This window comes from Aquarana catesbeiana, linkage group LG02 (assembly GCF_042186555.1).
Source record: "Aquarana catesbeiana isolate 2022-GZ linkage group LG02, ASM4218655v1, whole genome shotgun sequence".
Classification (NCBI taxonomy): domain Eukaryota; kingdom Metazoa; phylum Chordata; class Amphibia; order Anura; family Ranidae; genus Aquarana; species Aquarana catesbeiana.
In genome coordinates, this window is record NC_133325.1 from 706,647,901 (window position 1) to 706,661,135 (window position 13,235).

The following is a 13,235-nucleotide window of genomic DNA, read 5'->3' on the forward strand; positions in this document are numbered from 1 at the left end:
ACAATTATTACACGAGCGTGCCACTTTTTAGTCACCTTTTTGATTGTGGAATTGGCGCATGTGACACCGTTCCCCCAACGGCTTGTAGAGTCCTGACTTAGATGGGGGGAGTGAGCCTGCTTGAAATGTAATAATTTCCTTGCAGTGAAGTGGAGGGTTAATCAAAATGTTTACGTTCTGTCCTCCCTTGACGCAGATACAACAGTTGAAATTTCAAAGGCAACTGGTGTTGTGGAGAAACCCCTCTGTGTCCACGAATACAACCTTAACATGGGAGGGGTGGACCTCAACGACCAGATGTTGGCGCCGTACTTAATTGCCCATAAGGCCAGACGCTGGTATAAAAAAGTGTCTGTATATTTATTCCAATTAGCTCTGCTGAACGCTTATGTGCTATACAAAGCATCAGGACGAACTGGATCCTTCCTAAAATTCCAGGAAGAGATCATCACAGCCCTTCTGTTTCCAGATGGTGCTGTGGCCCACCTTCCCAATGCAGTGAGCTGGCTGCATGAGAGGCATTTTCTGTATGTCCTCCCTGGTACCCCTGCCCAAAGAACAGCCCAAAGAAGATGTCGTGTCTGCAGAAAACGCGGATTTAGGGGTAACCGCTTTTATTGTCCCTCCTGTCCTGACCAACCTGGTCTCTGCATCGGTAACTGTTTCAAACCCTACCACAAACTAGTGGAGTATTAGCGTAGGGTACAGCACTACACAGTCCTAGGGCACACTTACATAGGGTCTCAAACGATGAGTTGGCCATCACATTTTGAGAGACCCTAATCTGGAACATTTACAGTTTATAAGTGCAAAAAAAAAAAAAAAACATAAAAAAACACAAAAAAATAAAAAAGCCAAAAAGAGATGTCGCTTTATTTTTCTTCTCTCTCTATTGTTCTCTCTCTAACGTTCGCTCTCTATTGTCCGCTCTGTTGTTCGAACTCTGTTGTCCTATATCTTATGTTCTCTCTCTATTGTTACTGTATTTTAGAACTGTAATGTTTTATTTTTACTGTGTTTTATAGCAGGTAGGCCATTCTGCTTCAGCATGGGTTTATTTATTCTGACAGCAACAGCGTTTGCTCCCATGATACGTAAAGCCATGACTCTAGCACTGTCCGAGGTGATTTTACCACCACAGTTAAAAAAAAGACCATATATGCCAATGTATGGGGGCAGGGGTGGAGGAGCGATTTGCTCCTAATATTAGGGGCCCCCATGCTTTGGCAAAGCCCCCATGCTTTGGTATATATTTTTTAGGCACAGATTGCGATAAAAAAATAAGTTGTTTTATTGAGTTCATGTTTTATTGTTACCATTGTTTGCTTTTCAGTTACGCCATTCAGCTGCAGCACTAATTTATTTATCTTGACAGCAACAGCGTCTGCTCTCACGATACGTAAATCAGCGACTCCAGCGCTGTAGGAGGTGATTTCACCACCACAGTTAAAAAAAATGGTGCATGTATGCCCATCATTAGAAGTAGGTGGCTGCAGGGCGGTACCTGTCTAATCCAGGTATTTACTCCCACTTCCGGGCATAGATCGCCACAGTATCTGCGGCTATCTATATCTACGCCATATCTGACCCCGGGTTGGCTTTAGGTGCCGACATTGAGGGCGCCCTGCACAGGTAAGTGTCCATAAATTAAATGTCAGCGGCTGCAGAATTTGTAGCTGCTGACTTTTATTTTTTTATTAGAACTCCGCTTTAAAGGGTCAATTCTTCTGGGGCTGAAAGGGTTAAAGTTCATGTGTGTGGAAAGGCAGGTGTCCCAATACTTTTGGTAATATAGTATATATATATATATATATATATATATATATATATATATATATATATATATGCAATTTACACACCCCAAGACATTTACATTATTGAGTCTTTTAATCCAAATTGTACTCTGGGTTTATTCTATATAATACCAGAATAAAGAACAAATGAAAGGTGTGAGCGCTCCGGGGTCACACACACCGCTCTGCAGTAGGGCTGAGGTCGGTGCAGTGAGGAAGTTTGGACAGCAGGGGGCGATCGCCTCTCACAGTGACCGCCGTAGGGAAGCGCGCCCCTCCCACGTGCCGGCTCCCAGGTCTCCCCGCGTTTCCGGCGCCCCGCCCCCCTCGTCTCTCCCCCGTGTGTCCGCAGCCGCAGGGACGGATTCATCATGGCCGCCTCCAAGCCTGTGGAGCCGCAAGGAGGGCCCGGGATCCCGCACTGGAAGCTGGCCCTGGCCGTGGGGGCTCCGCTGCTGCTGGGAGCCGGGGCGGTGTATCTATGGAGCCGCCACAGGTCCAACAAGAAGGACAGCCAGAGGAGGACACCGGAGGGGAGGGCCAGCCCGGTACCCAGCGGAGGAGGAGGGGGGAGCACCGCCAATCCGGAGGCCAATCCCCCGCAGGAGATGGTGAGAGCCTGAGACTGAGGGGGAGGGGGAGACATGGCTAAACCCTGACCATAGGATGACCCTGACTGCATGGAGTGTGTCCTTGTGGGGCTGCATGGGGTGTGACTGCATGGAGTGTGTCCTTGTGGGGCCGCATGGGGTGTGTCCTTGTGGGGCCGCATGGAGTGTGTCCTTGTGGGGCTGCATGGAGTGTGTCCTTGTGGGGCTGCATGGAGTGTGTCCTTGTGGGGCTGCATGGAGTGTGTCCTTGTGGGGCTGCATGGAGTGTGTCCTTGTGGGGCTGCATGGAGTGTGTCCTTGTGGGGCTGCATGGAGTGTGTCCTTGTGGGGCTGCATGGAGTGTGTCCTTGTGGGGCTGCATGGAGTGTGGCTGCATGGAGTGTGTCCTTGTGGGGCTGCATGGAGTGTGTCCTTGTGGGGCTGCATGGAGTGTGTCCTTGTGGGGCTGCATGGAGTGTGTCCTTGTGGGGCTGCATGGAGTGTGTCCTTGTGGGGCTGCATGGAGTGTGGCTGCATGGAGTGTGTCCTTGGGCTGCATGGAGTGTGTCCTTGGGCTGCATGGAGTGTGTCCTTGTGGGGCTGCATGGGGTGTGACTGCATGGAGTGTGTCCTTGTGGGGCTGCATGGAGTGTGTCCTTGTGGGGCTGCATGGAGTGGGGCTGCATGGAGTGTGTCCTTGTGGGGCTGCATGGAGTGGGGCTGCATGGAGTGTGTCCTTGTGGGGCTGCATGGAGTGGGGCTGCATGGAGTGTGTCCTTGTGGGGCTGCATGGAGTGTGACTGCATGGAGTGTGTCCTTGTGGGGCTGCATGGAGTGTGTCCTTGTGGGGCTGCATGGGGTGGGGCTGCATGGAGTGTGTCCTTGTGGGGCTGCATGGGGTGGGGCTGCATGGAGTGTGTCCTTGTGGGGCTGCATGGGGTGGGGCTGCATGGAGTGTGTCCTTGTGGGGCTGCATGGGGTGGGGCTGCATGGAGTGTGTCCTTGTGGGGCTGCATGGGGTGGGGCTGCATGGAGTGTGTCCTTGTGGGGCTGCATGGGGTGGGGCTGCATGGAGTGTGTCCTTGTGGGGCTGCATGGGGTGGGGCTGCATGGAGTGTGTCCTTGTGGGGCTGCATGGGGTGGGGCTGCATGGAGTGTGTCCTTGTGGGGCTGCATGGGGTGGGGCTGCATGGAGTGTGTCCTTGTGGGGCTGCATGGAGTGTGTCCTTGTGGGGCTGCATGGAGTGTGTCCTTGTGGGGCTGCATGGAGTGTGTCCTTGTGGGGCTGCATGGGGTGTGTCCTTGTGGGGCTGCATGGGGTGTGTCCTTGTGGGGCTGCATGCGGTGGGGCTGCATGGAGTGTGTCCTTGTGGGGCTGCATGGAGTGTGTCCTTGTGGGGCTGCATGGAGTGTGACTACATGGAGTGTGTGTCCTTGTGGGACTGCATGGAGTGTGACTGCATGGAGTGTGTGTCCTTGTGGGACTGCATGGAGTGTGTGCCGTGTTGCGCCCTTGTGGGGAGTACTGATCACACCTGGTTTCTGTCTGTGGGGTCTCCAGTGATAGAATACATGTCATCTCTGTATATGAAGTGTGTATGGAGATGATCTCTTTGATGTTTACAATGAAGCTGCTTTGTCTTTAGGTTGTAGATGGAGTGGGGGAGGGATGAGAACCCCGGGCAGGCTGTTTTTGCTGTTGGTGTTTCTGGAGATCCCCCCTCTGTTCTGTCCTCACAAAGGCTGAAAGCGAAAGAGAATTCTGAATGGGTTACAAAACCCTTTTGTGTGTGGTGTTTGTTATTTAAAAAACTGTCATACTTCCACTGTGCAGTTGGGTTAAGCACAGAGTGGCCCCGATCCTCTTCTTCTGGGGTCCCTCAGTGGCACTAGTAGCTCCTCCTCCTCTTCTCATTGAGTACCCCGTCGGAGAAGCGCTCTCCTTTAGGACACCCATGCAGGCGCACTTCCAAGTCCTGCTTCTATTGACACAGAAAGCAGGACTCGGCCCCGGCGCCATTTGATTGACAGCAGCGGAAGCCAATGGCTGCACTATCAATCTATCCAATCAGGACACGAAACACCAGCTAAAGCTGGTATGCTTGTCCCCGGGGAGAAAAAGACCGGGTTCAGGTAAGTAAAGGGGGGGGGGGGGGGGCTGCCGCATGACAGGTTTTTCGCCTTAATGCATAGAATGCATTAAGGTGAAATACCACAAGGGTTTACAGCCCCTTTAACTTTGGGTTGTCCCCACAACAGGAGATCTTGGGGACATTTAGTTCTTGTGACAGCCAGGGATTCTGCTCATTTCCTGTTTTGGCTATGGGGCAGGAAGTCAAGGGAAATCTCCCCAATAGGAGAAACATCTATTCAGGTGAATGGGGCTTTGCTACAACCGCGTCCAATGCAAGTGGTTGCAGCGCGGTGGTGTGGTGCTTTAAGGGCCCATTCACACTAGGAATTGCATGTGAATCACACAGGAACACTGCAGTTCACAGGCAGCTTCAGCCCTATTCATTTTAAATAATCTGAAATCACGCCACACCAAAAGTAGTAGATGCACTAATTTTTGAAACGCACGGCAATCGCATGGTACTTTTTATGATTTTATCTGGTGCTGGCAAACGCACTACGTTTGAGGTGTCGTTAACTTTGCACTGACCCTCGCAGCAGATCGCTAGGGCAGTGCGATTCGAATGTGGTGCGGGAACGCAGCTTTCCTGCGCTGTATGTTAGTGTAAACGGTCCTTAGGGGTTAAAACAGGCAGCATTGACGAAACATAATTGCATCCTCACTGCTTGTCAAATGCTGTCTGAGAAAAGATCCAATAGAGAGAGGGTGAAAAATAGTGTGTGATACTGCGCCACGGAATAAACAAGACGGGAGACAAGGTGTGGTTTTTGATAATCAAAAGAAAAAAAGGGAATTGCTGCCTCTACATAATACTTCCACCTAGATGGAGTATAGGAATGTACATTTAAAAAGTGTAGGTGTGCCGCTAATTCCTTAATATATAACGCTTGATGACATTAGGAAGAAACAATGAATACCGGTATTTGTCAAAACTCCAAATATATAATGGTGCTAGAAGCTTATAATTGCTGTAGGTTTCTGTTTGGAATTACCTTTGATGGGTAAGGAGACCTTTTTAGAAAAGTGATAAGTGCCTATGTGTTACACCCTCTGCCCTGTGCAGAGTAATAATGGGGAAAAATAATGTGTGTTGCACCCTCTGCAACAGTGCTTGGAGCTTGTAATTGCTGCAGAATTCCATTTGGAATTGCCTTTGACAATGGGTAAAGAGACCGTTTTTAATAAAGTGATAAGTGCCTAAGTGTTGCACCCTCTGTCCTGTGCAAGGTGACAATAGAAAAAATGGAAAAAAAAAAGTGTGTGTTGCACCCTCTGCCCCATGCATAATGAGTAATGTTGAAGAGAATGTGCTGAAAAACATTACATATACTGCTGGGTGCAGTTATCCCTTAAACATAAGAAAAATATAAAGTGATACGTGCTTCTTGTGTTACACCCTCTGCAGTATGCGGGGTGTCAGAGTATAGTTCCACTAATGTTTAGGCCAACAAACTCACCAATAGGGACATGCATCTGTCTTCCTTCAATTCCCCCTTTCCCTTCGGTCCTCGCTGACTGGGCTCTGGTGGTCAGCTTCTTCCTCTTTGTCGCTCCACCAATGACATCACAAATGGGCTGTATGGGATTTAGACATTCGGTTTTGATGGATAATATACCACACCAGAGATATTACTGGTGTCATAGCCTTCCCAGGGGGAACACGTGAGGCTGGGCTAAATCCCCAATACAACAAGAAAATAGGAAAAAATGATGTTTCTCAAAAAATATTTAATTTAATAGATGACTTTTATGATGAGGGCTGTATGAACCATATCTTTTTGGGTTTGGGGGGTTCAAATTCTGTATTCATAGTTTCCAAAAGGTGGACTGTGCCTTTAAACACAGATGTAAACAATATCCCACTCTCCACCTGATAAGTGCTGCATCTGAGGCCTTGTTACAACATTTCACAAGGTTTAGGGCCCTTTCACACAGGCAAACCAATTGGGTCCAGCTGTCAGTCTTTCAGGCGGACCCTCCAGTCTCCTCTATGGAGCAGCGTATGTCCATTGACACCAACCGGCATCCAATCCTGTCCACTTAAAACAGACAGATGGGGATCCGTTCTCCATCTGTTTGGCGGATCTGATGGCATTTGGGTGTAAACGAACAGGTGGTCCGTTTATATCCAACCGCCCATACAGGAGAGTATCTGTGTCCACTCTGCATGTCAAATTATTTTTTTTGGGGGGGGGGGGGGGAGCGGATACCCTCTTTTTAGGGGGATCCAGCTCTCACTTCCTCCCGGGGCACGCGGTGCTGGAAGCAAGTTCCACCTCTCTCAAAGCAATCATCTGGGACACATTAGTTTATTGCCCGGCCAGTCACAGTTCACAGCTCGCGCATGCGCAGTGAGTGCCCACAGTGACAATGCCGTCACCGCAGAGAGGAGGGGGAGAGGAGCGGGGCTTCGGCTGTGGGACAGGTGAGTGTCCGATTAATAAAAGTTGGTACACTTTTTGTAGCTGCTGACTTTTTTTTTTATATGGGTGGTGGGTGGAACTCCACTTCGGCCATAGACTGTTCGAAACTCAACTGGTTCAGCAGGAACCGGCTGAGATTCAAACTATGTATTGGCACGCAGAATGTATCCAAGTTGTTTGCTCAATTTGGCTACTAGCAGCCTGCTGGAATTTACATGTGGTTATTGCTAGAGGCTGTTCTATCCTGTGGTTTCAGGAAACAAATTTGCTCCATTTATGGCCAGCCTTCCTGTTGAGTATGCAGTGATAGGTGCATGCAATGTGAACGAGCCCTTTAAGCCATGCGTTCTCCTGCAGTGTGCAGGCTCCAAATCAAAGTTTATGAAGCTGAATGGGAGAGCTCTCTCAGCTCAGACTTGCAGCACCTTGCCTGAAGAGATGTGTGAATGTAGCCTAAAGCTGGCCATACGCTGTCATTTTTAAAAAAATTTATTTAGCCAGCAGGCTGAACGGAAAATAAACAGCATGGTTCATCCATCCACACATAAGGGGTGGGTAGAGGAATCCCACTCGTCAGGATATTTTATTCTGACAGCAGCAATGATCAGCGGCTGCAGAACACAAATAGGAACAAGTTGAATTTGTTGCTCACATTGGTAACAGTCAAAATACTACAGATAATGTGTTACAAAGGCCTTATTAAATCACCTGCAGTTTGTATGAAGTCACTGGCAGGACAGCAGCTATCTGCTGACACTCTGATCACCTCTGTGTCCTACCCTGACTCCTTCCCTTTGGCTCTAGTCAGACCTGCGTTGTCATTGCAAACCTCACTGCAGTGTGTTGTGGTTCCATTCATTTTAAATGACATTTCCATGCACCTTCCCTGCAGATCACAACATGTATGCATTTCAGCACACTGAATCTGTGTCATGGTGCACCGTGTTAAATATTTTGCAGGCCCATTAAAACCTGCATTGTGGTGTGTTTGAAGCCCATTCTGTATGGCAGCAATATATGTTTACGTGCTGCAACACACTTCATGATTTGTATGTAATGAGTAGGCTTTTATTTAGAGAATTTGCTGCACTCTGTGTATGGTGGAACTATATAGTCACAGATGTGTTGTCCGCCTTTGTGCTGTGATATGTAAATCTGCTAATATTGACTGGACTGAGCCGTTATCTGATTTGTCTCTTCACTGCGACCTTCACAGGTCACTCCATCCTACAGTGATGATTGTGCTGGTGAACTATGACCCGGAAGATGATAGGAATGTGGGCAATGTTAGGCATATACAATTACTTATTCTGCATGTAAGTTCACCAACCAATGAAATAATCTGTCAGCTCTTTTTTCACCTAAATGTGGGCATTGTGCCTTAATAAATATGCCCTAAAATGAGTCACTGAATATCCGACATTTGCCCATTCCCTAAATGATTGGGGATCAGATTTCAGGTGGGTGTTACTATATTACTGTTCTTACATGCACAGTGACAACTTCATTGATTCAGCTGATCCACATTTATTCCCTCAGAATTCAGTGTGAGGCCCGTGTCACGAGAGTCCATTTGTGGCTGGGACACCGATGGTGTCAGAATTTGGGAAATGTTGAAGTGTAATCTGCTTATGTTTTGCCTTCCTTGATTCATCTCTTCCCCTTTATTTACATGTTATTATTATTATTCAGGATTTATATAGCGCCAACAGTTTACGCATCGCTTTACAATATAAAAGAGAGAGACAATACAGTTATAATACAATACAAGAGGATTAAGAGGGCCCTGCTCATGTTAATGAGGTTTTCAAATATAAGCTTTCCATTTTTATTACATACCTTATTTTAAAGCGGTAAACAAAGCTCCTGCGCTGTCAATCAAAGTCAGTCAGCCAATGAGGGAGGAGAAAGGGGTGGGGCCAGGCCACGGCACTGGGTCTTGATGGACACAGGGAGCTGTGGCTCCGAGTACTGCATAGCAAACTGCCTGCTGTGGGGGCACTCGTTGAGAGCCAGAGGGACCTGAAAAGAGGAGGATCAGGGCTGCTCTGTGTAAAACCACTACACAGAACAGGTAATCATGACATGTTTATTTTTAAACCCCCCCCCCCCCCAAAATAGACTTTACTATCACTTTATATTTCAGCAGTTTTAGAACTGGTATAGAGTCCCCAATGACTGAATTGGCCATCTGACGTGGTTCTAATACCATATCTGCCAATCGCTGCTGCTCCCTGAACAGAGTTGTAGGTACGGAGCACATTGTTACTATCACAGGAGCTATCTCTGCCCGAACTCCACCCTGTGACAGAGCACATGTCTTGTTACTACATCAGTCCACCTACAGCCTGAGGCAGCAGGGAGCTCTTCTATTACACAGTGAGTGTTTTCTCTTTGTAGTTATGGTGGTGATAGAATTGAGGTGTGATTTTAAGGAAACTCATCTTTCGAGAAACAGAGGCTGCCAGTGTTGATCTCTCCTTTTAATGCCAGTTACCTGGCTGCCTTTCCAACCCTTTAGCTTCAGTAGCTTGTCATTAACCAAGATTATAATAAGCACTTCTGATATTTCTGATCTGCATTTTTTTTTATTTCGTTTTTTTAAAAATACTATGCACCATCAACCGTTTGTGCTATGGTTTAAGTGCCATAGCTGTACGCCAATTGCGACTTCTCATTGTAAGAGATTTATCCTTCCTAGAGTCTAAGATGCAATACCTCCACTAGGTTGCTGATTGGACAATGGCACACTGATGAAGTCACCCTTAAAAAATACTCTATGCAGTCCATGAACACTTTCCAGAACTTTAGACTATTCCGATTTTAAAAATACTGTACTGCTAGGGGATGCTCGTCCTAATGGCTGCTCCATCTTGGAGACGAGGATGGGGCTGTTTGGGACAGGCTTCAGTCTGTGAACAAAAGACCTGCGGGTATCAGAGGAAAATTATGCAATAGTGTACACACGATAGGATTTTCCGATGGAAAATGTGTGATAGGACTAGGGCTGAAACAACTAATCGATTAATCGACAACTAATCGATTATGAAATTAATCGATTACTATTTTCATAATCGATTAATCGGCCAGTAACATAATGGGGTTAAAAAAAAATAAAACGAGCCCTTTATAGTACAAAAAGAGCAAATAATTGCTACTGTAGATGTTACTTTCACAGTTCTACAATAAAAAAAATGAACCCCTTACAGTAGTGATTATCTGCTCTCTTTTTTTTTGTACTATAAAGGGCTAATTTTAGTTTTTTTAACCCAATTGGCCAATAAAAATGCAAAAACGTAAATCGCCGCAAAATCACGTGCGCATAAATCAAAACGCACAGCAAAAAGCACTGCAGAAACAGATTGAAAGCAAACTGCCTAGGTGTGTACCGAGCCTTATTCTGGCCACACGGATCAATTTTCAGACAAAATATTCAGACGAAAAATCTTTGTACATTCGCTGAATGAAAGAATGTTGTTTGAAATTTTTACTTGTTTAACATTCTGTTTTTAAAATGAATGTAATTTCTGAACGAAAACCACATACACTGTCTGAAAATTCCTTTGACCAAGAAGTTTTCAATTTCCAAATTTTCCCGTCACTGTGGTTGAAAATGAACGTCGATTTGACCCCACTAACGATTAGAAAATCGAACAAACGTTCTTAAAATGAATTTTTTTTTTGGAGGAAGACATTTGATCTCTGAGTCTGATAATATTTATCAGATTCACCCTTTAATAGTATATACAGTATATCTCTTCTCTAACAGTTTATACAGTGTATCTCCTCTAATAGTATATACAGTATATCTCTTCTGTCTGTTATTTTCAGAGAGGATTAGATATTTTGCTCCCTAACCATATAGTTGGTTATTTATATTTACCGCTGCATAGAGATATTTAAGAATAAATTGCCTTTTTTTTTAAACTTTACATATTAACTAAATTATACACCACTTTTTTTTTTAAAAGGTTATTAACCGATTAATCGATTAATCGAAACAATAATCGGCCAACTAATCGATTATGAAAATAATCGTTAGTTGCAGCCCTAGATAGGACCTTGTTGTCCGAAATCCGACCGTGTGTAGGCTCCATCACACATTTTCCACAGGAATTTCCGATACACAAAGTTTGAGAGCAGGCTATAAAATTTTCCAACAACAAAATCCGTTGTTGGAAATTCCGATCGTGTGTACATTAATCCGACGCACAAAGTGCCACGCATGTTCAAAATAAGTTGAGATGAAAGCTATTGGCTACGGCCCCGTTTATAGTCCCGACATACGTGTTTTACGTCACCGCGTTCAGAACGATCGGATTTTCCGACAACTTTTTTGTGATCGTGTGTATGCAAGACAAGTTTGAGCCAACATCCGTCGGAAAAAATCCATGGATTTTGTTGTCGGAATGTCTGATCAATGTCCGACCGTGTGTACAGGGCATAAGACTGCATAGAGTATTTTCTTAATGGTGAACTAACCCTTTAAGCAATCTTCAGGCCTAAAATGTCCTTTTTAACTTAAAAAGAAAGTGGCGGTGAAAGGGTTAAAGGCTCAGTTTGCTGTTGGGGGGAAAAAAAAAAGGATTGTCCAGTACATTGGGGGGGGGGGGTATAGACAGTACAAGTCCACTGTACATTGATAGATTTATGTAGACTAGAGGATCCCCCCCCTCCTCCTTTTTTTTTTTTTTTTTTTTTTTTTTTGGAATTTCCTCTGAAGGGAAGCTTTTTTACTTGCTGGGTTATTGACATTAACCCACCAGAAGCATCCTATTGGGTTCTCTCGTGTGGATTCAGAAATCCATTAACTGATAAAACGTAAACATACTCATTAAAAAGGCCGTGTTGTGAAAGGAGAGTCAGTGTGGTTAATAGATATTGTCTAATATATCGATAGCCACAGCACATGATACATTTCTGCAGATTCATTTGTTGATCAGGCATTGTAGGGCGATGGATTTCTATCTGTATGGTATTTTCTGGAGCTAGAACATGGCATTCAAAAACACTGAAATCTGATTGCTAATAGAATCTATGCTTTGTATATATATATGTGTTTTATTTATTTTTTTATTTTTTTTGCTAAATTTCATAGGTCAAGCAATGTCTGACTAATTCACTTAAATGCCAAGTCCACCTTTTGCAACCAAAAAAAAAAAACAACCAAACAATGAGTGCATGCATTTTCTAAAAAAAAGTGCATTTACTGTAGTATTATTATTGTATATGAGCCTGCAAAGCATTGCAACTGCCAACAGTGGATCAAGGGTGCAATGCAGAGGCTCCTGCAGACTCCTCCAGCTTCATGTCCATGAGGGGGAGGAGGGGGCGTCAATGGACTAGGAGTGTGGGGATCACTGCCCTTGTGTTCCATTAATAACTAAAAGTCCCTATAGCAATGTGGCAGACAGGACTTGTACTTTGCTCATTTATAGATCCCTGTGAATGAATGATGTGGCTGTGTGGGCGGAGCCACCCATAGCCTTTCAAAATTGAATACTTTTATTTCTAAACCTTGATTGTATCTGTATCTGAGCACACCCATTCACGTGCCATAGAAGACATTCTTTTATATAGCAGCTTATCTTCAGGCCAGTGTGTACAGTGAAAACCATCATAGCTGAATTCCAGGATAAGAAACCTTGTCTAAATATAAGCGTTCAGATTGGCTAATCTTCTTCTTCAGTGGAGAACAAATAATCAGAATGAAGCTGAAGCGAGCATCAAGCAGCATTTTTTCCAGCAGAGAGTTTACCCCCTCTGTTACACATCAGTGATTGGCAGGTTCCCTATACTTAACCACTTCAGCCCCTGATGGATTTAACCCCTTCCTGACCAGGCCACTTTTTGCGATACGACACTGCCTCACTTTAACTGACCATTTGCACGGTCATGTGACGTTGTACACAAACAAAATTGATGTCCTTTTTTCCCACAAATAGAGCTTTCTTTTGGTGGTATTTGATCACCTCTGCGGTTTTTATTTTTTGCGCTATGAACAAAAAAAATAGCGACAATTTTGAAAAAAAAAACACTTTTTTACTTTGTGCTATAACAAATATCCAAAAAAAAAATTTAAAACAGATTTCTTCATCAGTTTAGCCCAATATGTATTCTTCTACATGGTTTTTGGTAAAAAAAAAAAAAAAAAATCAAAAATTGCAGTAAGTGTATATTGATTGGTTTGCGCAAAAGTTATAGCGTCTACAAAATAGGGGATAGAATTATGGCTTTAATTTTAAATAGTAATGGCGGCGATCTGCGTTTTTTTTTTTTTTTTTTTTTCAGGACT

The 13,235-nt window shown here is 44.8% G+C and overlaps 1 protein-coding gene across 1 annotated transcript in view; it reads left to right on the forward strand.

Moving 5' to 3' along the window:
• Positions 1-2,082: 2,082 nt before the first annotated feature.
• Positions 2,083-13,235, forward strand: part of TOMM70 (translocase of outer mitochondrial membrane 70) — a 49,657-nt gene continuing 38,504 nt past the window's right edge. Inside the window, exon 1 of the mRNA XM_073616958.1 lies at positions 2,083-2,404. Within this exon, the coding sequence (XP_073473059.1) occupies positions 2,165-2,404 (240 nt within the window). The 5' untranslated portion in view covers positions 2,083-2,164. The remainder of the gene's footprint in view (positions 2,405-13,235) is intronic.